We start from the raw sequence: 25,281 nt of genomic DNA on the forward strand, positions 1-25,281 counted from the left end.
GGACTTTCTGTTTTAATGAAAAACTCAGTGTCGATCTTGATTCGGTTCTCGCCGACATGGAGAGAAGATCTTCCTGCTCTGACACAGAATGAGACCCCCCCTCTGTGTTCCAGACACTTTCTCAGACCTGGTCCCCCGAGCCATCCTGCACACCCTGCACCAGCAGTGAAGCGTAGTACATTTACTTAAGTACCTAAGTGAGTATTTGTCATTTCTGTAGCTTTGTACTTCACTACATCCCAGAGGCAGATATTGTCCCTTTTACTGCACCACATGTGTCTGACAGCTGGACTTACTTTTCATCCCCATCCTGTCCAGGGGAAACTTCAAACACATGAGACCTTGTAGATTATGAAGTTATCCACAGTTTAGAAAGTACTTCAAACTGGTCACAGTAATGCAGGACTTCTACTTGTGTAGTGGAGTATTTTCACAGTGTGGTACTGCTGCTGTTACTGAAGTAAAGCCCTGCAGCACCGGACCCAGAGTTCCTGTTTATCGTGAACATTCTTTGGGGCAATAGAACAACAAACCCTCCGTCCTGACGTTCCTTAGCACAGTGACCTCTGAATGACCCCTAACATGGATTTCCACTCACTTCTGCTGTTACACATAAAACAGGACCGATACTTTACCAACCCAGTGCCTGAGCTCTGACCCACAGGAGGCAGAACTCATGTTTGATTGTTTTAGAAATTTAAAAATGCATCACCTCTGACCTTCGTACAGTCACTGGATTGAAAACGGGTTTTTAATAATGGATTTATGTTGGCAAGATGAATCAGGTGCCACTCCAGTTTCACATCCTGTTTCTGAAGCTACATTCAGGGATAATGCAACAATGAGTCTGACACATCAGTCTAACCCTAAATATAAGTGAGTGATTAAAAAAAACTCCCTCTGGCTCCTTTAAACTGGGCATTAATGATGGTCCTTTACATCATCGGATGGTTTATTTCTGCTGACGCAGCTACAGACAGAAAACAACGGCTCAGAGAGGGAGTGGCATCAATGCAACCAGCGTTCCCCACCCAGGAGTCAAACCCTGGATGTTGTGGGTTTGTGTCATGCACCTTAACCAGTCAGTGATCCTGCAAGATCCTGAAAATCCAGCACTTCCAGAGACCAGCTCACAGTGCTTGTTCAGTACATTGATGTTTTTAACAAACCCTCAGGTCCTCTGGTTTGTTAGGTGCCGAGAACTACACCCAGAATCCGAAACCTGGCAGTGGAGTTGTTAAATTTCCTCTAACCAGTTTCCACTCAGACTAATGAGTTCACTTTCTTTCTTACACTGATTTTTTTGGATGTCTGATTTTTCCACCTCATCAAAACTGACATGCATGTTCTCATACATGTGTACAGGATGTCCTGTCACAGGAGGCGGCGGCTGAAACCCTCAGCTTGTTGTGGTTGTTCTTTTTTTAATTCATACTGTGTTTCTGCTGCAAACAATGTCACATTTTCCAAACCAGTGTCAACATCAAACTGCAGGTTAAAGCTCAAATCCTCGATAAAACACTGCTCATCATATTTGTCCACAGTCAGACTCTGTTAGCTTCTTCTGTTTCCAGTGTTTGTGTCTCATGCTGTACGACTGATGCTTATTATTTTATTATTAGTTCATATATTATAAATATTTTTCTGTGTGAAACACCAGAAACACAGAAAAGGCCTGTTGAAATAGCCCAGAGAACAACAGGACGTCAGTCACTGACTGTCGTCATCAAATACTTGTCATTTTTCTTTCAGATGATAGATCAGTTATTGATCGATTGGGATTGTGCTGCCTGTGTTGCCCGTGGATACACATGCAGTGTGATTATACTGAATGTCATATACTTTTATTTAACATCTTCATATCTAAATGTTTCTTTGTCCTTGTTATTATCATTAGTGGGCAGATTTTTGACGGTGGTTTTTTCCTTTCGGGCTCCTCTCGGTAATTGAAGTGCTCGTTAGTAATAAAACTATAATGCTGATAAAAAACTGCTTCATTAGTTCTGAATATTATTGTTGTGTTTCTTATATAACCTGAGGTCCTGACTGTGGCCACAGCTGTACCTTTGCAGGCTGGATTATATAATTGACTTTGTGAATACAGCTGAACGCTCTTGTTTCTGTAGGTTCACACAGACAGCAGTCTTTGTGACCAGCTATACAACACAGTGAGTCACACAGTGAACGCCTGCCGCTCCCTTGGCTCGGGTCAGCATTTTTCTCAAGGTAACGTACTTCTCATGTGAACACTGGAGAGTGTTTGCTTTAGGTTGTTGCTCTGTTTTGGTCCCCAGAAGTTGAGATTTTTAACTACAGACCTGCTTTGAATTTGTGGGTGATGATGTGGGACGTGAGGAGACGTGGGTCACAGACTGAACTTGGGCTGTTGTTTACTGATGTGTTTGTGTGTGTGTGTGTGTGTGTGTTTGTATGCATATGAGCAACAGCAGAGTGGTAGTCAGGGAGTGTTTCCATCAACGTGTGTGATGAATATGAATATTTTTGTTTGTGTGTGTTGACAGTTAATGGAGGCGGGACATTTAAGGTGGAACCTGTTTGCCTGCTTTAAGTCGGGTACTGGTGCCGCTGACTGACATTCCTCTCTTCAGTCTCAGCCTGCACAGCAAACAGCATGGACTGATTCCTCTGTGCTGAAACTCAACAACACAGACGCCAGATGTCGACTGAAACATCTGCCTGATGGATCCTGAGGTCAGTTACAGTTATACATTTGTTGTTGTTATTTTTTGCAGCTGTGAGCTTCATCTGCTGTGGTGCCTGGTCCTTAAGGTGGCATGCTTTGAGTGACAGCGCTTTAAGCTTTAGATGCCACCCAAGTATTTTCTGTCATTCCATCACTCAGGTGCTACTCACCTTTACTCTGCGTTACAGTTGGTTTTAATCAGAGCTTATGTTTCTGTGGCTGAACTCTTTTTTTTTTTTTTTTTTTTTTGTGCAGCCAAATAACTTTGCTTTTCCCACAGACAGAATCTTCTCTTATCTTTGTTTGCTGAACTAGTCTGGAGTCTCAGGATCTGATATTTCTAAAAAAAACCTGACAGATGAGTTTATGAGTTTAGATTTAAGGGCAAGATATTTCTCAGTTTTTATGTCGGTCTCCTTGATAAGTGTTTCAGTTTATTATTAACAGTTTACAAAACTTCAAGTCTTCTGCTCCTGTCAAGTTACAAACGTATCAATAGTTTTGTGATGCTGACAAAACAGATAAGAATTAGAGATTGTTTTGGACTGAGGACCAGCTGTACTCGCTTCCAGCTCCTACTGACTGAACATTTTCACTTTTATACCTGCAGGCAAGTCATTACCTTGATTTCATCTGACTTAAGGTTTTGATTGCTTTAATATTGTCATTGTGTTTTTTATATGTTTGTACCAGGGCACATGATTCTTGTGGAGATTTTGTGGTTTACATTTGTCATGTCTGATTGTATGTTAGTAAGATTTTGATCCACTCATCATCCATTTAAAAACTTGTAAAACTTCCTTGTGCAGCTGCTGCAACACCCTTTATCTCATGCTGATTTTGTGATAACCCTGTGAAAACAAATGCAGTTCTGAGCCACAGCGCCTGTTGACACTGTGTATGTGTCGCTATGATGGCTCTGATACTGTGCGAATGCTGGAGAAAGTCTGCATTTATCTGCTCCGACGTCGAACGAGCTGAACTGAAGTTAGGATTCAGTTAATACTTTTATTTTGAAGTGCAGAGTTATGAGGGGGCAGCTACGTGGTGATACTGAAGGAGCGCAGTTTCATTCATCCAGCTCATACTTTCACGTGATGCTGGTGGAACATCGTGTATCTGGATCAACTGGATGTCTGCCAGTGCTCTGACTGGATTTCTAGAAAGCGGGTGTGTTAATTTTTCCTTTGTGTGCTCATAAAAGGAAACACCCAAACACAGAGCACTTGTTTGCAGTACTCTTGATAAACCTGTTCATGGTTTTCCTGAGCTATGACATAAGAGCCCCGAGGCCGTACCTCAGATACCTGAGAGATGCACCTGCTGACTTGTCAGGGTGTCAGGCACCTACATGAAGACAGTAAAAGTGCCACGCTCGTGCTTGTAGTCTTTTGTAGTAGTCTTTTGTTCTGCTGTGAAATAAACTTGTCTTTCATGTGCTAATTAGAATTTCATAAACTGGAAAACAAACAAAGCATAGCCAGATATAGGCTTTTAAAAAGAAATGAATATGTAGAAAAATGGACATTTTATTTATTATTTTGCTGTTTCTGCTGTCAAACAATTTCCCTTTGCTTTTCTTAATTCTTTCTTATGATAAAATAACACAAAACGCAAAAGTGTTTCCCAGAATTCATTGGGTAACACACAAGTATATTTTCCACTGATGGAAATATTTTGTTATGTTTTTGTATTTATCTTTTCCTTCTTTTCTTGGAACTGCAGTTAAAACTGTGAACCTGCTGAGGTTCACGTGGTGCATTCGTGTGCAGCTGTGGAAAAAGTAGCTTCTTAGTTGGAAGTTAGAGCAGTAAAACTCCACAGTTTTTCTAGGCCATTGATTGACCAATAGAGACACCTGTCCCCGCCTGTCTTCTTCTAATACATACTCACAGTATGTGCAGTTAACAGGGAAGGCAGTTTTTTTCCTGCGTACTCAACAATTTATCTTTTCCTGTAGGTTTAATCCAAAGGGAGTTTTCATTACCACTGTGACAGAAACACAAAGATAATGGTATGAACAATCATGATGCTGTTTTAATTCTGGGTTAAAATGTTCAACGCCCAATGAAAGTTTCATGTCAGCTGCATACTGAGTTTTAAAGTGCGTCCTCAGGGAGAGCTATTCTGCTGTAAACACCTTCTGAAATGTGTTTGTCTGCAGCAGAGACACCGCAGAGGAAGGAGCCTCTCTGAGGCCCTGACCCTGGAGGAGTTGGAGGATGGGGGGGTGGTCATTTCCAGCATGGACAGTGTCTCAGCCAAGCAGGGACTGAGGGAAGGTATGAACCTACTGAAGCTTTTTTTTGTATCACCTTTGGTGGTTTTAAAGACAAGACGATGATCAGATTTAAGAGGTTCCACAGTTCTTCCCCATTAGAACACAAATCTCAAATCCAAGTTAATGTTTTATATTTGTTTCACACTGATTGAGCAGAAGAAAGACCGAATGAGTCCATGAAATACATACAACCTTTTAGTTCAATATGAGCTTTTTGGTTTGTTTTGTTCTAAGCCTTGCTGTAATTTGCTGGACGTTAGTTTAGACTGTTCTTCTCAGACTGGCATTTAAGTCATACAGCAGGATCTGCACCAATGAAAACATCCAATTCTTCTGGAACACTTATTGTTTTATCTAGACACTTGAATTTTCTTTTTCAGGAGATAAAGTTTTGGGAGCAACAATCAATTTTGATCACTGGTCAAAAAAAGAAGTGTTACAACTCCTGAAGCTGATTGAGCCGTATGACGACAAGGTCCAAGTTCTCACCAGGAGCAACCTCAGCAAGAGCCTTGGAAATCTGGACCAGTGTGCCAAGAGTCCTGAGATGGTAGGTGGGATACAGGCTCTAGCACATGGAATGGAATGAATGGATGAGTAAATTCATGGTTTTCTTGTTCCTTCACGGAGCAATGAGCCACAACATTACTCACATTTCTTCAAATGTTTAGTGCAGGTTCCACCAAAACAAAAAGTTTGTGTTTGGCTTTTATTGGGCATAGATTCTGGTAGCACTTCTTTAATATTCAAGTAAGAGCATTGATTATTATTGAAATTGATCCACACAAAAACCCGTTAGAGAATGTTTACAAGAAACCTTAATATTATAGTCACCAAATTGTGGTTCATGTTTCCAGATGCTGGAGGATTCCTACAGCAAAATCTACAAGACCAAAATCAAGAAGTATATGAGGGGTGACTTAGTTGATGGTGAGGAGGGCCCTGAGAACAGTATGTTGACCGTCAAGTCAAGTGTACCAAGACCGGACATGGGGTTGCCTCGCCTTGGAGTTGACTTTGGACTTCAGCAGAACAAGACTTTGAGCACTAACAGTAGTGCTTATTCAGAATATGATATGTCATTTTCTTCGGCAAAAGCTGGACAGTTAACAGATGGCAACAATTTGAACCTCCCACCATTGGGTCTTGGCCAGAGTGGGTCTGGTCCAAATGGAGTTCAGGTACCTAAGCTTAGGCTTTCTGGGAGATCCCCTGACTTAGCCCTTGAAACACCAGGTGTTCCACGTATGTTGGAACGTGGACAGGACATTGATTTGGGTGTAGATATTCCATCTGGTAAATTGAAAGGTGACCTTATGGGACCAAATATACCTATTGGCACTGCATCAGGTGGCATAAAAAGTCCATCTGGAAAATACACAGCTCCTAAATTTACAATGCCAAAATTTGATTTACCAACCATTGAAGTTCCAAATGTCAAAGGTGGAATTGCTGATCCAGATATTGGTTTAAATGTACCCTCAACTGACTTGGGGATTGGCAGTCCTTCAGGAAAAATGAAGATGCCAGGTTTTGGATTGTCAGAACCAAAACTGAAAGGGCTTGACGGTGCCCTAAAGACACCAGACTTTGATACTTCAGCCCCCAGATTTAAAGGGGCTTTTGGTTCCCCTGAATTACAAGGCCCTAACCTGGACCTCAAATCATCTGACCTTGACATCTCTGGTCCCAAACTCGGTGGTGGACTAAATGCCCCAGACATAAAAATGCCAAAGGTTGATCTTAAGGGCCCAAACCTGGATCTCAATGCTCCAAATGTCAATTTAGACATGCCATCAGGTAAACTGAAAATGCCAGAGCTTCATGGTCCAGACTGGGATGTTAATGCTCCCTCTAGCAAACTGAAAATGCCCAAATTTAATCTTTCTGGCAAAAGTCCAAATCTGGATCTAAACACAGATCTGAATTCACCAGATTTGAGTCTCAAAGCTCCAAAGATAAAGAGTGGAATTGATGCCCCTGACGTGGACTTACCTGACATGAATCTTAAGGCTCCCAAGTTAGATGTGAACACTCCAGATATCAACATTGGTTCGCCAAAAGCAAATATGAAAATGCCCAAATTCAAGATGCCCAAATTTGGCCTTCCAAGTCTTCAAGGACCTGAGATTGATGGGGACCTACATGGGCCAAATGTAGATTTAAATGCACCCAATCTCAACCTCAAAGGTCCTAAAGGTGACTTAGATGTTGGCATTGATGGTCCATCAGGAAAATTCAAAAAGCCAAACTTGAACCTACCTAAGTTTGGCCTTTCTGGTCCAAAATTACAAGGCCCTAACCTGGACCTAAAATCACCTGACCTAGATATTTCTGGTCCCAAACTCGGTGGTGGACTAAATGCTCCAGACATAAATATGCCAAAGGTTGATCTTAAAAGCCCAAACCTGGATCTCAATGCTCCAAATGTCAATTTAGACATGCCATCAGGTAAACTGAAAATGCCAGAGCTTCATGGTCCAGACTGGGATGTTAATGCTCCCTCTAGCAAACTGAAAATGCCCAAATTTAATCTTTCTGGCAAAAGTCCAAATCTGGATCTAAACACAGATCTGAATTCACCAGATTTGAGTCTCAAAGCTCCAAAGATAAAGAGTGGAATTGATGCCCCTGACGTGGACTTACCTGACATGAATCTTAAGGCTCCCAAGTTAGATGTGAACACTCCAGATATCAACATTGGTTCGCCAAAAGCAAATATGAAAATGCCCAAATTCAAGATGCCCAAATTTGGCCTTCCAAGTCTTCAAGGACCTGAGATTGATGGGGACCTACATGGGCCAAATGTAGATTTAAATGCACCCAATCTCAACCTCAAAGGTCCTAAAGGTGACTTAGATGTTGGCATTGATGGTCCATCAGGAAAATTCAAAAAGCCAAACTTGAACCTACCTAAGTTTGGCCTTTCTGGTCCAAAATTACAAGGCCCTAACCTGGACCTAAAATCACCTGACCTAGATATTTCTGGTCCCAAACTCGGTGGTGGACTAAATGCTCCAGACATAAATATGCCAAAGGTTGATCTTAAAAGCCCAAACCTGGATCTCAATGCTCCAAATGTCAATTTAGACATGCCATCAGGTAAACTGAAAATGCCAGAGCTTCATGGTCCAGATTGGGATGTTAACGCTCCCTCAGGCAAACTGAAAATGCCCAAATTGAATCTTTCTGGCAAAAGTCCAAATCTGGATCTAAACACAGATCTGAATCTGAAAACTCCAAAGATAAAGGGTGGAATTGATGCCCCTGATGTGGACTTACCCGACATGAATTTTAAGGCTCCCAAGTTAGATGTGAACACTCCAGATGTCAACATTGGTTCGCCAAAAGCAAATATGAAAATGCCCAAATTCAAGATGCCCAAATTTGGCCTTCCAAGTCTAAAAGGACCTGAGATTGATGGGAACCTAGAGGGGCCAAATGTAGATTTAAATGCACCCAATCTCAACCTCAAAGGTCCTAAAGGTGACTTAGATGTTGGCATTGATGGTCCATCAGGAAAATTCAAAAAGCCAAACTTGAACCTACCTAAGTTTGGCCTTTCTGGTCCAAAGTTACAGGGCCCTAACCTGGACCTCAAATCACCTGACCTAGATATCTCTGGTCCCAAACTGAGTGGTGGACTAAATGCTCCAGACATAAATATGCCAAAGGTTGATCTTAAAAGCCCAAACCTGGATCTGAATGCTCCAAATGTCAATTTAGACATGCCATCAGGTAAACTGAAAATGCCAGAGCTTCATGGTCCAGACTGGGATGTTAACGCTCCCTCTGGCAAACTGAAAATGCCCAAATTGAATCTTTCCGGCAAAAGTCCAAATCTGGATCTAAAAACAGATCTGAATCTGAAAACTCCAAAGATAAAGGGTGGAATTGATGCCCCTGACGTGGACTTACCCGACATGAATCTTAAGGCTCCCAAGTTAGATGTGAACACTCCAGATATCAACATTGGTTCGCCAAAAGCAAATATGAAAATGCCCAAACTCAAGATGCCCAAATTTGGCCTTCCAAGTCTAAAAGGGCCTGAGATTGATGGGAACCTAGAGGGGCCAAATGTAGATTTAAATGCACCCAATCTCAACCTCAAAGGTCCTAAAGGTGACTTAGATGTTGGCATTGATGGTCCATCAGGAAAATTCAAAAAACCAAACTTGACCCTACCTAAGTTTGGCCTTTCTGGTCCAAAGTTACAGGGCCCTAACCTGGACCTCAAATCACCTGACCTAGATATCTCTGGTCCCAAACTTGGTGGTGGACTAAATGCTCCAGACATAAATATGCCAAAGGTTGATCTTAAAAGCCCAAAACTGGATTTGAATGCTCCAAATGTCAATTTAGACATGCCATCAGGTAAACTGAAAATGCCAGAGCTTCATGGTCCAGACTGGGATGTTAATGCTCCCTCAGGCAAACTGAAAATGCCAGAGCTTCATGGTCCAGACTGGGATGTTAATGCTCCCTCTGGCAAACTGAAAATGCCCAAATTTAATCTTTCTGGCAAAAGTCCAAATCTGGATCTAAACACAGATCTGAAATCACCAGATTTTAGTCTGAAAGCTCCAAAGATAAAGGGTGGAATTAATGTCCCTGATGTGGACTTACCCGACATGAATCTTAAGGCTCCCAAGTTAGATGTGAACACTCCAGATATCAACATTGGTTCACCAAAAGCAAAGATGAAAATGCCCAAATTCAAGATGCCCAAATTTGGTCGTCCAAGTCTAAAAGGACCTGAGATTGATGGGAACCTACGTGGGCCAAATGTAGATTTAAATGCACCCAATATCAACCTCAAAAGTCCTAAAGGTGACTTAGATGTTGGCATTGATGGTCCATCAGGAAAATTCAAAAAGCCAAACTTGACCCTACCTAAGTTTGGCCTTTCTGGTCCAAAGTTACAGGGCCCTAACCTGGACCTAAAATCACCTGACCTTGACATCTCTGGTCCCAAACTCGGTGGTGGACTAAATGCTCCAGATATAAATATGCCAAAAGTTGATCTTAAGAGCCCAAACCTGGATCTCAATGCTCCAAATGTCAATTTAGACATGCCATCAGGTAAACTGAAAATGCCAGAGCTTCATGGTCCAGACTGGGATGTTAACGCTCCCTCAGGTAAACTGAAAATGCCAGAGCTTCATGGTCCAGACTGGGATGTTAACGCTCCCTCTGGCAAACTGAAAATGCCCAAATTGAATCTTTCTGGCAAAAGTCCAAATCTGGATCTAAACACAGATCTGAAATCACCAGATTTTAGTCTGAAAGCTCCAAAGATAAAGGGTGGAATTAATGCCCCTGATGTGGACTTACCCGACATGAATCTTAAGGCTCCCAAGTTAGATGTGAACACTCCAGATATCAACATTGGTTCGCCAAAAGCAAAGATGAAAAAGCCCAAATTCAAGATGCCCAAATTTAGCATTCCAAGTCTAAAAGGACCTGAGATTGATGGGAACCTACGTGGGCCTAATGTAGATTTAAATGCACCCAATCTCAACCTCAGAGGTCCTAAAGGTGACTTAGATGTTGGCATTGATGGTCCATCAGGAAAATTCAAAAAACCAAACTTGACCCTACCTAAGTTTGGCCTTTCTGGTCCAAAGTTACAAGGCCCTAACCTGGACCTCAAATCACCTGACCTTGACATCTCTGGTCCCAAACTGAGTGGTGGACTAAATGCTCCAGACATAAATATGCCAAAGGTTGATCTTAAAAGCCCAAAACTGGATTTGAATGCTCCAAATGTCAATTTAGACATGCCATCAGGTAAACTGAAAATGCCAGAGCTTCATGGTCCAGACTGGGATGTTAACGCTCCCTCTGGCAAACTGAAAATGCCCAAATTGAATCTTTCTGGCAAAAGTCCAAATCTGGATCTAAACACAGATCTGAATTCACCAGATTTGAGTCTCAAAGCTCCAAAGATAAAGGGTGGAATTGATGCCCCTGATGTGGACTTACCCGACATGAATCTTAAGGCTCCCAAGTTAGATATGAACACTCCAGATGTCAACATTGGTTCACCAAAAGCAAATATGAAAATGCCCAAACTCAAGATGCCCAAATTTAGCATTCCAAGTCTAAAAGGACCTGAGATTGATGGGAACCTACGTGGGCCTAATGTAGATTTAAATGCACCCAATCTCAACCTCAAAGGTCCTAAAGGTGACTTAGATGTTGGCATTGATGGTCCATCAGGAAAATTCAAAAAGCCAAACTTGAACCTACCTAAGTTTGGCCTTTCTGGTCCAAAGTTACAGGGCCCTAACCTGGACCTCAAATCACCTGACTTTGACATCTCTGGTCCCAAACTGAGTGGTGGACTAAATGCTCCAGACATAAATATGCCAAAGGTTGATCTTAAGAGCCCAAAACTGGATCTGAATGCTCCAAATGTCAATTTAGACATGCCATCAGGTAAACTGAAAATGCCAGAGCTTCATGGTCCAGACTGGGATGTTAACGCTCCCTCAGGCAAACTGAAAATGCCCAAATTGAATCTTTCTGGCAAAAGTCCAGATCTGGATCTAAACACAGATCTGAATTCACCAGATTTGAGTCTCAAAGCTCCAAAGATAAAGGGTGGAATTAATGCCCCTGATGTGGACTTACCAGACATGAACCTTAAGGCTCCCAAGTTAGATGTGAACACTCCAGATATCAACATTGGTTCGCCAAAAGCAAATATGAAATTGCCAAAATTAAAAATGTCTAAAGGTACCTTACCCAGTCTTAAAGGACCACAGATTGATGGCCATTTAGGTGGTTCAGACATTGATATGAACGCACCCAACGTCACTGTCAAAGGGTCGAAACCTGGCTTTGAAATACCAGATGTTGGTTTTGGCAGTGTATCAGCAAAACTCAAAAAGCCACATTTGAAAATGCCTGATGTGGGGTTCTCTAGTCCAAACATGAGCATAAATCCGGACTTAACATCTGCAGATGTTAGTCTCAAATCTTATAAGATGAAGGGAGGAATTAATGCCCCAAAGTTGGGTTTACCTAACATGGACCTTAAAGCCCCCAAGTTAGATGTGAATAGTCCAGATGTCAGTATTGGCTTACCTGAGGCAAAGATGCAACATCCCAAAATCAAGATGCCAAAAGGCCCCAATGTTGACATAAATGGGGACCTCCAGGGACCAGATCTTAGGATCCCAAATATAGATGTTAATGGTCCAAATGGAAAATTAAAGGGTCATGATCCAAGCATGGACCTTACCATGCCAAAGGTGGCCATGCAAAAGCCACAGCTGCATCTTAAAACTCCAGATCTTAACATGGATGATATTTCACCTAACCTGACAGGTGTGAACATGAGAATGCCTGTCCTGAATACAGATGGAGATGTCAGACTTCACACTGATTCAACATTGCCTCGGTCCAAAGTAGGGGCCAGATATCCTATGGATGTTGACTTGGGCCAACATGTTGATTTCAAACATTCTGATCTCAACATTGATGACTTCACAGGAAAAGATCATGTGCTTAGAGCCAGGGGTGCAAAGCTGGACCCCCAGGGATCCCATAATTATGGACAGGTGATCTCCCCATCAGGTGTTAATATTGACATGAGAGACCCGAGACACAGCAGACAAATCCCAGCAGAAGATGCAGGTTTATATTTAAACCAGAGATCAATGCAGCCTGTACCTAAAGCACGCATGCTACATTCTTCTCAAGATTCAAACACAAGAGTACCTGAGAGTACAGACGGATACTACGTCACTGTTTTTCCTGATCGACCACAAAATACTAAAACACAAAACCGCAAAAGCAACACACTTGGCCATCTTAACCTTCACCAAGGAAACCTAGACCTTGAGGTTCCGGATGCCAATGACCTAAAGGGGTCAACGTTCTTTTTTTCCAACCTTGTGTAGGATTCAATGTACTCACACCTCCAGAAGTGGTGTCAGCTGTTTCTATGAGAATTCTTTTAAAATGTTTTGTATGTTTAATAATTTTTAGCTGTTTCACTGCCTCATTTACATGTTTTTGTATGTACAGCCACTCCTGTATCTTTGTAACTATACCCAAGGCTGTGTTGTTTCACTTATTTTACATGTAAATCCAAAGCTTCTCACACTTTGTAACATTGAGTGTTTACTCTTTACTGTTCTTTGTATATATGTTGAAATAAAACCCTCCTGGTTTTGTTCTTGCTCCTAAAGGTTAGGAGAAATGTACAGATTTAAGTGACCTCAGTGTTACTTTGATCAGGTTAAAACAGGAAGGTGTTTTCTTATATATTGTCAATGTTAAAAAGGCTTCTACATATTTTTATATATTGTATGTGTTTTTTAAAACACCCACTATATTTTATATTAATTGGGGATTTATTATTATTATTATTATTTTTCTGTCAGTGTCTTTGCGGAGTTTATTTTGTTAAACTAGATTGTAGCTTTATAATTACACTTATAATTTGTAATGGAAAGTTATTTTTTCTGAAAATAAATACATAAATAAAAATAAAACATCTCCGAACAACTGAAAGTTTTTTAGCTTTAATGATTTCATCAAAACAAATGTGTATGCAGGATTTATTATTATTATTTATTATTATGAAAAATGTTCATTTTAATCTGCATTAATTATATGTCACCTCGATGCGGGGGCGTGGTCTGCAGCTGGACGTGTGGACGATGGCGTGCCGTGTGTTTCTGCGTTGCGTCATCAACATGCGTCCAACACGCCGAGCGAGGAAACGCCGCCACGACCTTTCGTGCCTCGCTGAGGCTGAAAACAGGCTGGGACTCAGTTTATCATGTTTGTTCCTGGTGGTTTAAGAGGAAACTAAGTTTTTAGTCGTCGAGATGCTTCGTTTGTCGCTGCTGGTCTGCAGCAGAGGAGTCGCTCAGAGGGTGAGAAGCATTAGCGCTGTTAGCATGTGGCGCTAACTCCATTAGCCGCACAAACTAAACCATTAGCGGACTTTAATGATTCATAACTGCAGCTAATGTTATTGTGGCTGCTCACCAGGCGTCTGCTTTGTGTCTCAGTGCAGATAATTAGCGTCCACACCGAGTCACGTTGGAGCGTGAGGTCTAATTCAGGCCTGTCAGTCATTTCTATTGGCAAACTCTCTGATCGATAGTGAAACAGTAACAGTCAGTGTTTTGTCATCGCTGAGGGATCAATAGGGTTTTTCATTCATTTGTTATTGACTAAACTTTTTACAGGCACAGCTTCAGAGATGTTGAGGGTTTTCATAGAGAGATAACTTCATATCTATAACATCATTAGACTCATCTCAGTCTGAGTTAATAAAATAATAATATAATATTGCTCATCAGTTGTTTATAGCTTTGTCTCGTACTTTCCTTAGAGTTCTGTACAAGTTAGTGCAGAACCAACAAAATAAGGCTTAGAACATGACACAAACAGTGACAAATTGTCAAATTTTAAAACGCCAGCTTCAAATTCTAAGACGCTGCTGATTGACTCATTAAAAAAACTTGTATTTGTTTCTGTACTTTATTCAGGCTTTAGTGGCCTCAGGCATGAGCTTTAATCATTACAATGTGCAAACTAATGATCCTGATTCTTGTCGTCTCCAGTTTCTGCTGAATGTTCTGACATGGTTGTTGTGTTTCGGTCGTTCTCACTAACTCAGCATCTTTTCTTCAGTTTGCCTCGTCCTTCTCTGGCGTCAGCGATCTGCCCCCAAACCTGCTGCTGCCTACAAACCTCGTGGATCCTTCCAGACTGAGTAAGTCTGAAAAGGTTGTTTCTATGAGTCTTCAGCATCTTTAAATTTATCTGAAGTTTATTCTCACAATGAATCTGCTTTTACTTTAATGACATAGCAGAAATAAAGTGGTGCTAGTCAGATAGTTTTAATTTGAAAAACTGGGTTTTAAAAGCAGAAAAAGATGAGGAACATCTGACACTGCTTTTTGATGAAAGGAGAACCGGTTCAGTTCTCTGTGTCACAGAACCAACCAGTCCAGGAGGAATGTGGTCTGTCCTCTGGATTTCAGATATGAAGGAATGAAACAGTGTCAGTCATTCTTTCAGGAACCTTAGAGACACAGTGGTAGCACTGGTTAGCTTCTGTCTTAGCTATGAGATATGAAAAATGAGCGTGCTGACCGGCCCCACGTCTCCTCCTGCAGAGCGCCCCCCCCCCCCCGCAGACTGCCCCCTGCCTCTCCTGAGGAGCTGTGACGCCGCCGTCCCTGCTCACCTGAGCCCCTTGAAGACGTGGGTGGAGACTCTGGAGAGGACGGACAGTGAGCCCTTGGGTTTGACTCAGCTGCACCCTGATGTCTTCGCCGTGCCGCCCAGGTAAACTACAGTCGATACTTTTCAATCAGCAGTTTGTCAGGACAGTATTTTATTTTGCCGTCATCATAGGCTGAGGTTTAGACGCCACCTCCATGTTCCTGAACATCTTGTCAGATCTAAACAGCTCTGGAGAAACTGTTTGAAAGCCTTGATGCAGCTCTGCCACCACCTGCAGGCTGATAAACCTCAGCTGAAACTTTAAACCCAGTCACGTAAAGAAAGTGTGTGTGTGTGTTTTCTCTCATCTCAGGCTCGATATTCTCTACGACGTTGAAATGTGGCAAAGAAGTTACCAAAGGATTGTAAGTACAGATTTACTCTGCTGCTCCGTCTGTGTTGTTCTGATGAGCTGTTCACTTGTTCAGCCTTAAAAAAATATTTTCACTGAGGAGACTGAAGCCTGTTTGTGAAACCGTGAATCTGTGTATCTTTGTCATAGTTATGAAACCAACCAGATTTAAAGGAATAATCTGTGTAAATGTTCTAGTTTAATATATTATAATACAACACAATATGATTATGCAGACAAAAGTAGCTTCTGACCTTTATGTGTGTAATAGTACAATTAATTTTACACATATGGGTAATGGAGATATTAGTTTTTCTGTGATAGATACAAACAATAGTTGGTTCTTCTCACCAGTTGTTATAATAATTATTATTATTACTGAGGCTGCAGATCCTCTGATTTATCGCACAGTAACACTTTGGAATCTGGTATTTTTCAGCCTAAATGTACAAACACCCTGTGGACATTTGGTTTTCATATCATTTTGATGTGTTTAGAGCCACGCCAACACAAAGGTCAGGTCAGAGGTCAGAGGTGGAGGCAAGAAACCATGGAAACAGAAAGGAAGTGGGAGAGCTCGCCATGGAAGCATCCGATCTCCGATATGGAGAGGAGGTGACCTGATGTTTCCCTCGTCTGCTTCGGCTACTTTTACCTTTTTGTGTTAATGTTCGTTAAATCGTCACGGTGACTTTCCCAGAGGGAACACACAGGTGAGGTGAGGTGTGAATGGGTCTGACAGGTGATGTGTTTCTCTCAGGTGGGGTGTCTCATGGACCCAGAGGGCCGACCAGTTACTACTACATGCTGCCCATGAAGGTTCGAGCACAAGGACTGAAAGTGGCTCTGAGCTCCAAGGTGGCCCAGGTAACCGAACCGCTCATCAGAACGAATGTTTAATACACTCTGTGCTTTACCTGAATTATGGTAACGTTAAATATTTATTAGTCGAACAGTATTAGTGTGTGATGTGTTATTTAAACCGCAGCATTCATGTGTTCATGTTATAAATACAGTTTTATATGAAAAGGTCAGGTGGTCCGCAGTCATTAAAACTATTATACATTATTTTAAAGTGATTAAATGAAATCAGATTTTTATTCAGTAGCTTCCAGGTCAAGTACAATTTTTACAAGACACTTTTCTCACAAATAAATCGTATCTCTTCATTAGTTTTATATGAATTTTTTTATTTAATAAACATTTTTTGTTCAATAGCTTCCAGGTCATGTGACCTGACGACTCAATATTATGCATAAATCATGAAGACACGCCTCTTACAATTCAAATATATCAATAAATATAAATAAAAGATTCATACAAAAAAAATGAAGTGATATATTTGAAACTGTATTGATTAATAATTTTAATGACTGTGGACCACCGACCTTTTCATATCACTTTTCTTATAACATGTTTGCTTTTACTTTTTATCAACGCACCTTTTCTGGTTTAAGATCACGCTGCAAATAATCAAATGGAGATTGAAAAACACATTTGAGGTTTGAGTGGGACGTTATGATGAATATAGTCACTGCTCTTCTTTCTGTGGGAGATTTGTTAAAACGTGCAGGTCAATACTTTTCACCCTGTTTTGACATTGACAGATGTGGTCTGACTGTGGTTTTATGACGCAGACAATTGTAAAATCCAACACAATGGAAACATTGAATGTTTAGTGTTTTTACTGTGATGGACTGGTGACCTGTCCAGGGTGGACCCCTGCCTTTCACCCAAAGAGAGCTGGGATAGGCTCCAGCAGATCCCTGGGACCCTGGTTAGGACTAAGGGGGTCTAGATGATGGATGGATGGATGATTGTGATTGTTTTCTTTGCACTGATGGACTCACTCTGATAGTGACTGTGTTTGCTTGTTTTTGCAGGACTACCTTCATGTCGTGGACTCCCTGAACATCCCCACACCAGACCCTCAGTACATACTGGACCTCATCAGACACAGACACTGGGGAGAGTCTGTTTTAATAGTCGATGTGTGAGTATCTTCAGCAGAATGTGTGTTTAATGTCTGAGACTCCCTCGGTGCTAAAGCCGCTTTTGTTTTTCCCAGAGGTGAAGAGCTTCCTGAAAACATGCTTCAGGCCACGGTAGACTTAAAGACAGTCAACATTATTCCTGCTATTGGTGAGTCTCATTTTGTCTCTAAACACAAACTTTACAGCTGCACTCAGCTGTGGGCTGTAAGTCCAGAGATGTGGAGACAGAGTTGGGTTTTTATTAGGAAGAGCACAGGTGGAAGCATTAATGTTAAATGGTCTATTTATTATTTGGCACCAGCTCAGCTTGATCCTCACCAAAAATGGGAGGCCTGTCTTTCTGCAAAACACAGATGTTATTGAATAATTGATTAATTTTGGATATCTCGTACATGTTCAGATATCTTTATTTGGATTTATGACTAGAGAAAGACCGTTAAAGATAATAACATGTCATTTTAGGTATCTGAGAGTACTTTTAGTTAATTGTACATGTGCTTCTCATGTTTGGAGCTGAATGTGTCAGTAAAGGTGCAGTCAGACCAAAATCATCATTATTGAAAATATTTTAAAATGAACCTTTAAATGTTTTTCTCCTCTGTGCAAATGAGTCTGTTGACTTTAAGTTAAAAAGTGAAGGGACAGGTTTGGAGTTTTTCAAGCTGGTCCTAAAACAATATTGGCCTAATGTGACTACGCTGTAAAAACAGCCCTCATTGGTTGAGGCCAACATTCACTCCAAAGTTCTGTCAAAGGAAGCTTCATGTATCTCACTGCATTTTTGCATTTGACCCTCACTTTTTACAGCGTAGTCACATTCAGGGTGTGTGCAGCGTAGAGAAACTTACAACTAAGACCTATTCTCCCCTACATTAGGGCCCATCATACCACTGTTTTAGCCTGTATTCTTTTAGTCCCATAGTCAGGGACAAACTGTGCAGCTGTCAATAAAATCTGTCTTTGTCCATCAGGGCTGAATGTCCACAGCATGCTGAAACACGAAGCCCTGGTCCTCACCCTGGACACAGTCAGGTTCCTGGAAGACAAGCTGCTCTGGCAGGACCAGCGTTACACACCTCTGTACCCGTTCAAACTGCCCTACTCCGACTTCCCGTAGACCACCTGACCTGTAATATATTCACTAAGAACAGTGAGCTGATTGATTTCTTTGTCTTTATTATGTTTAACAACAGAAACCTCTTAATAAATATCAGTAAAAAAAAAAAAAGATGCAAAGTCTTAATTTAAAAAAAAGGCTAAAAGTTGTGCAGAAACCACAAGGCTTAAAATCGATAACTGAATTTGTGGGGAAGGAGACCGTTCGCTAAATCGTTCCTGACCTCCCAGCGTAGCGCCGAGCGCTTCTTCTCTGTCGGTACAACGTAGGTGTTTGGCACGTAAACCCTCCGAGGTTTTGGCTGCAGCAAAAAACAAACAATGTTCAAGCTCTTATTCTCTACAAAAGCATTATCCACCACACTGAGTCTCATACCTGAGCTTACTGTGCTGGTGTTAAAGCTACAACAGACTCAACACTCCAGAGACTGAAACCAACAATGACCCGTCTCACCGTTAATGTCATAGCATGAAAAACTAGTAGCTCCATGTGCCACAAACAGACTGTAAACACAGCAGGGGTCTTGTACAAAAACCTCATACATGCAAAACTGCCTTTAGACCAAGGTCTAAACTTTAACAGACGTCTCCTGGTCCAGTGGTGTGTGTGTCGCTAATATATACAGTGTGTGTATATATATATATATATACACACATATATTTTTAGAAACAGACCAACGTGCTGGTCCAGGTCAGACTAACAGACTGTACACAGAGACAACTCGCTGGTTTTAGTTTCAGGAGGGTTAAAATAATTAATATAGAAAATGACTGAAGTGTTCATTTAAAACTTCAATGCAGTGTCACAGTCCATTCTCTAAAAAAAGAGAGAATTGTTTAAGGAAATACTCACTGGTGGAGGCTGGTATGCAAGTTGTTCCTGAAAACAAAACAGAAACATATTTAAAAAACACTGAAGCACCAACTGTGTCATTTTCATGGTGCTGCAGTTTTATTGGGGCCATTTAACAGATTAACACCTGAAGCAAAGTGTTTCCCTCACAGTCCTTTTTATGCACAAGCTCAAAAATGTCATTTGCAAAATAAAACAGTCGAACATTGAGAATTAGCCTGAGTCAGAGAAACAAACTGGCAGAAGCACAAAAAATTGAGGTTTTCGTACCTTGATCTCCTGGCGGAGAGCTCTCCTGTCCTTCTCTCCTGGAAGCTTAAACATGTCCCACAGCTGCTTGTACTGGAAATACCTGCAGAGACGAGAAAACGCAGGATCAGAGGAGTCCGCTGTCGGAGCAGCCAGAGTCCGAGTGGTGGTGCAGGTGGATTTCAAACGTACCTGTTCACTGGGTCGGTCTTCTTTATGGTTTGCTGACTCATTACGGGTCGAATGACTGAAACATGAATTCATATATAACAATCAGACCAATTATAAAGAGGCTGGTTAAGGGTTGGTGTGAAAACATTGAGTTTTTTTGTATATGGGGCTGGTGTTGACTTACAGGATTTGGGTTTAGGCCTGAAGGCACCGGCACTTTGAGTTTGAGTCTGCAAAACAAAAAAGTTACTTTAGTGACAAATGATCCTTTTTTTTTTTTTTTTTTTTTTTTTAAAAGGTATGAAGTGTTTATATTAAGGATGCAGATAAAAGTATACAAAGAATATGTCTTTAAGGTACAAGGTGTAAATTACTGCAAATAAAACCCTTTATGGTGTCAAACAAGCTAAATGTGCTGAAGTGGAAGGTATAACCTGGGAGACTACAATACCCACCATGCCTCTGATGTAGGATTCAAAAGCACTGAGCGAGATCCCGTCAGCCGAGGAGCTGGGCGTTTCGCTCTGACTGGTCACGTCTTCGCTCTCCATCTCTGAGTCGTGCTGATCTGATGTGGACAGGTGAAGCTCCGCCAGTCGTTCCTCCATGCAGCTCACTGCGTCTGCAAACACACGACACCCACAACACCCAGTCAGAATCCAGGAAATCAACGTGGTCCGAGTCTAAACCGTTAGTCCGTTGCTGTATCTGTGACGATCCTGAGTTTCCTAAAGGCCGGATTAGAATTTACACACAGCTCAAGTGTAAAAGTTAAGGATGGGGGACATGATTCATGCTAACCCCATCAACAGAGACTTCCTTCCTTTCAAATCAGCTTTGATCAGTTAACATAAGACTGATATTTAATACCCTTCATAACTTCCTCCCAGAAACTAGTTTGTTTAGTCTGTTGTGGTTTTGGTCTTTTGGCCTGATATCCTGATTCTGATTCACAGACACATGGTGAATGTTGCTGATGCAGAGACTCTTCACCTGTCTTCCGTCTGAGATTTCCTTCCCACTCGTCGCACATCTGGTCGTACGTCGTCCAGCTAAAATCCACTTTGGAGTCAATAAACTTGATGTCTTTGTTGCTTGAAGACTCACCCAGATCCTCAGACTCCTCTTTGTCCTTGACTTCTCTCTCCACATGATTCTCAGCTTCGTGAAGGCCCTGCACTTCTTCTTCATGCTCTTTTCCCTGTTCGCTCACAGCAGTAAGGGGATGCAGTTGTTCCTCTGATCTTTCACTCGTCATATCTTTGTTTTCTACATGCACATATTCAGATGTCTCCTCATCCACCAGCTCTGTATCGTCTGGCTTCAAGCTTGTGATGCCCACCTCTTCGTGCAGACCGTCACCTCCACAGCACACAGCGTTAGCTTCATGCCGGTCGTCCTCTGATGACGTCACACTCAGAGGACGAGTATCGTGGTCGATGTCAAACCATCCAAAACTGCAGGTTGAGCGACTGTCCTCTCTGTCGTCTCTCATCTCAGACAGGTCCCCCCGACTGTCTCGGTCCAACTCTGTGATGGTGTGGTCTGTTCCCTCCTGCTCCCCTGGTCTGTAGGTGCCATAGCCAGAGGTCATCAGGCTCAGAGCTGCACTCTCAGAACTGCTACTACAACTTTCTTCTTCTTCATAATCATCACCATCATCACTTGCACCGTCCGAACTCTCTCTGCAGAAGCTCCCCTGGTTGTTCAGCTCGGGTTGTTTCTCTGCTAAAGCCTCCTGAGAACAGTCCGCTGTCCCGGCTGCAGGTTTGGAGTCTCCCTCGTTAATCGCTAGCTCAACCTCCTCCTCCTCTTCAATTTCCTGTTTCTCTCCATCGGACCAAAAGGAGGAGCTGAGGGAATTCTCGTCATCGTCACTGCCCTCGTCCCACTGAGGGTTATACATTTTGTACATGGTGCAACTTGTTCTGCTGAGCTGTGTGTGATCTGATGAGGCCAAGAGCTTAAGGAAAGAGGATTAGCTGAAACCCAGGAAAGCCTTTTCTTAGTGCTGAAACAGCTCCGACTGCTGGTGACCAGAGGAACTACACTCTGCATTTCTTTGATTCCACAACTACACTTGATTCACTGTTGTCCAGTTATTTTTTTAAAATCACAAAGCATATACCAATTTTCTTAATCTTTTTTTCTTAGTTTTGCACACGTTACTTTAATTTTTAGTCATATATCATCGAAACTAGTTTTACTATTTCATTCTAGCTCTGTTTTTTTACCCCATTTGTTCAGATTTTATATTTATTTTGATAATTTGTTGTTAATTTGTAACCCAGGGTCTGAGGTAAAAATTAAAAATTTTTCTGACAAAAACCTTCAAAGATGATTTTTGAGGATTTCTACAAACAGAGTAAAGTCTGTATTACCTGAGTTTTCACTGTAGACTGACTCATCACAGACAAGCGACTGCCCTTTATATTTCCTGTATAAATAATAAAAGATGTTACAATGACGACAAAAATAAATGAGCAAATGTCATTAACATGAAACTGCTTTTCATTGCTGCAGTATTTATTTTTCTGATTTCTGTGACTGCTGGTCAGACAAAAAAAGTCAATTTTTAAACTGACTTTTTCATTATTGTTGATATTTTATACAATGAACAACTTAAATCTGCAGTTCAACTGTCCTTCAATTAACATCTTTAAAACAATTATTATTTTCTTGGGCCTGTAGAAATGAGCATAATTTTTGTTTAGGTTACCTTAGGACTTTTCTTTTGATGAAGCGTCTCCCCTGGGTGTCTGGTGAGGATGTGCAGCTGTCGGTGAGCAGCGGGTGGAGGCTGTCCTCAGGATCAGGTTCTACCTGCAGCCTGCCGGGACCACCTGGAGGCATCTGGAGCTTTGGAGCCACCGAGTGTCGAGCGTACAAGTCACAGCGTCCCTGCTGCCATCTGTAGTCTCTGTTCTGACAGGTGGTGAGCACCTGTGTGTCACAAAACGTATAACGGATCAGATCTCTGTAGTGCTGCTTCAAACCTTATGAACAGATTTTTAACAGGATATTAAACATCAGATATATAGAGCTACTAATTTATGAATGATGTCATATAGAGCTGTAGCTAAGAACTATTTTCAATAATCTGCAGATTCATTTTTGATTAATCACTTTAAAATCATCATGAAAAATCATCTGCACAGCCTAAACTGACATTTAAGCTGGAACCTAACAAAGTTCTGCATTTTCTTCCACAAGATGTTTTTCATAAACGACTGAAACGATCAATAAATTGTCAAATCTGTTGTTGCTGGAGGAACATGTGGTCTACACCTACCTCTCTGTCACTGTCTGCACTGGCTGCATGTAGGAAAAACCCTTCACCAGAGCCTTTAAAGTTGCACTGGCTGACTGTGAAGGAAACCAGATATCACCAGTTAATAATGCCAAATCAGCTGCACCTGGCTGCTGACGTGCTTGTTGCTCAAAGTATAATTAAAAACGTACAATTAGCATTATCACAAAATGAGACAACGAATCAGCCGAGGGCTCTGACCTTTCTCTTTGACGTAGGCAGGAGGGCTCTGCACAGATGGGGCTGTGGGAGATACGGTGGAGTTCCTCTGGGTCGATGGGGCCAGAGTTTTCCATTCTCCATGTTGAATCAGTTCATCAAGATCTGACGTGACACACAGAGCGACAGTAATCCTTCAAGTTCAAACACTGTCATGTTGGTAATCTTTGCTGAGATGTAATTATTTAAGAATTAAAAAAAAATCTCCAACACAAAATTTTCAATGCATACTGTAAAAAGTTACAGTCCTGAGTATTCCACAAAACTATATAATCATTAAGGACTAACCTCGCTTGAATTCACGCAGCCTGTGTTGTGGGATGTTCTTGTAGCCGAGGACCGCCAGCTGTTCTTGAATTTCCTCTTCAGAGAAATCCAAGTTGTCCATCATGCTTCAAGACAAGGACATGAAATAAAACCTGCAGGAAAAACAACAGCCCAAAAGAAATCAATACAAGACAAAACACGAGTATGAAGAAAAACACAAGGGCTTATTTATGGCACCGGGGGAGATATTATATATTATTATTACATATCCTTGTTTGTTCTGGGTGCGTTTATTTTTCGATTAGCAAATACTGTTTCCAGTATGTCTGAAATACAAATACAATGATAAGCCTTCTGCCACTTGGCCTCTGTACACAACTACATTGATTGTGAATTGACAGACTTAACATGTGAGTGAAGACCTTGAGTTTTAGGTCTTTACCTTTAACCCTTTAGACAGTTTTATACAACCCCCTTTGACTATATACTACATTGTCATGGGACAATGGCAGTAAGTAAATAAGGTAGTACACGTAAAGTATTGTAGTCAAACTGACGTGAAAGTGAGTTTACTACATAAAATGTTTGATTTATTTAGCGTTAACATTTTTGCCAGTTTTAGTAAAACTAATGTGACATTAGCATAGTGCTCTTTGCTAAACCACTACCGTGACTGGAAGGCTAACATTAGCTCAACTGCTACTGAAACACGGAAAATAACTTGTGCATTGTCGAATTGAACAGTGGAGCTTTATTTTTTTCACAGAAAACAACACGTTTTAAAAATAATTTGACATATTTCTTGGCGGAGTTTGACAAACTAGTATCAAACACAGGCACGCTAGGCTAACAGGTAGCTAGCAGTCAAACAGGTCGTGTTTGCCAAAGCGAAGCGTTAAACGCGTTTGTTTCTCACCTGTGCAGCGAAAAGTTCGACGCTACAGTGAAGTCATTACTGAAAAAAACAAGCGGTGACGTTTATTTGTTGTCCTGTTGACTTGTTTACTGGCTCAAACACCAAGACAACAAGCCGTTAACAAGCTTTGAAAACGACGCCAGCCCCAGTGTGAGAACAACTTCCGGTCCCCCCTCTTCTTCTTTTTGTTAATTTGTGGTTGACAACTCAACACTGCCGCCACTGGACCGCACTGGAGTATTGCAGCTTAGTCACTTTAAAAGGTATTCACACTCATTTGATAATGTTTAAAAATCATTACTGGTTATTAAGAGTAAAGTGCAGCTTTATTCACTTGCAATTAAATGAAACACAGTAGCAGCAGATCTGTGGCACTGTATCTATTAACTCACCTTACTGATCACTTGTCTTACCACAAATCCATGAAAACACAACCTAGAAATTACTTTAAAACTATTTCAAAAATCACAGCTTTTTCCCCTTCACCAAAAAAGTAAAATGTTTTTTAAATATCATAATAAAGGGTAAATATCTATACCAGAACAATAAGTACAGGCAAAATGTAGATATTTACCTTAATTATATTTTATTT

General features: G+C 41.3%; 3 protein-coding genes across 8 annotated transcripts; 2 read left to right on the plus strand and 1 right to left on the minus strand.

Annotated features, from left to right (window-relative positions):
- The first annotated feature begins 36 nt into the window (after window positions 1-36).
- On the plus strand, window positions 37-13,388 carry LOC113128813 (neuroblast differentiation-associated protein AHNAK). 6 transcript variants are annotated; one of them, XM_026304397.1, is made up of 7 exons: window positions 37-197; window positions 2,127-2,226; window positions 2,523-2,712; window positions 4,869-4,986; window positions 5,366-5,535; window positions 5,843-10,124; window positions 10,776-13,388. In XM_026304397.1, exons 3-7 carry the CDS (start codon window positions 2,701-2,703, stop codon window positions 12,893-12,895), a joined length of 6,702 nt encoding a protein of 2,233 aa, XP_026160182.1. In that variant the 5' UTR covers window positions 37-197; window positions 2,127-2,226; window positions 2,523-2,700; the 3' UTR covers window positions 12,896-13,388. The 6 variants fall into 6 exon arrangements, with proteins under 6 accessions (XP_026160182.1, XP_026160179.1, XP_026160181.1 ...); XM_026304394.1 differs by adding an exon at window positions 4,665-4,718 and having other exon boundaries at window positions 38-197; window positions 5,843-13,388; XM_026304396.1 differs by having other exon boundaries at window positions 38-197; window positions 5,843-10,067; window positions 10,125-13,388.
- Window positions 13,389-13,693: 305 nt separating this feature from the next.
- Window positions 13,694-18,817, plus strand: mrpl4 (mitochondrial ribosomal protein L4). The gene is made up of 9 exons (XM_026304217.2): window positions 13,694-13,879; window positions 14,646-14,727; window positions 15,134-15,305; window positions 15,556-15,607; window positions 16,092-16,209; window positions 16,355-16,461; window positions 17,478-17,587; window positions 17,663-17,736; window positions 18,560-18,817. The coding sequence occupies exons 1-9, from the start codon at window positions 13,832-13,834 to the stop codon at window positions 18,703-18,705; spliced, it is 909 nt and encodes a 302-aa protein (XP_026160002.1). The 5' UTR covers window positions 13,694-13,831; the 3' UTR covers window positions 18,706-18,817.
- Window positions 18,818-18,825: 8 nt separating this feature from the next.
- hyls1 (HYLS1 centriolar and ciliogenesis associated) lies at window positions 18,826-24,854 on the minus strand. Its single transcript, XM_026304215.2, has 12 exons — window positions 24,690-24,854; window positions 23,795-23,925; window positions 23,489-23,611; window positions 23,270-23,343; window positions 22,697-22,920; window positions 22,359-22,414; window positions 20,433-20,599; window positions 20,162-20,207; window positions 19,999-20,053; window positions 19,828-19,909; window positions 19,558-19,584; window positions 18,826-19,006 (listed from the first exon to the last, which is right to left on the minus strand). Exons 2-12 carry the CDS (start codon window positions 23,895-23,897, stop codon window positions 18,872-18,874), a joined length of 1,092 nt encoding a protein of 363 aa, XP_026160000.1. The 5' UTR covers window positions 23,898-23,925; window positions 24,690-24,854; the 3' UTR covers window positions 18,826-18,871.
- Window positions 24,855-25,281: the final 427 nt, after the last annotated feature.

This window comes from Mastacembelus armatus, chromosome 1 (genome assembly GCF_900324485.2).
Source record: "Mastacembelus armatus chromosome 1, fMasArm1.2, whole genome shotgun sequence".
Taxonomy (NCBI): Eukaryota; Metazoa; Chordata; class Actinopteri; order Synbranchiformes; family Mastacembelidae; genus Mastacembelus; species Mastacembelus armatus.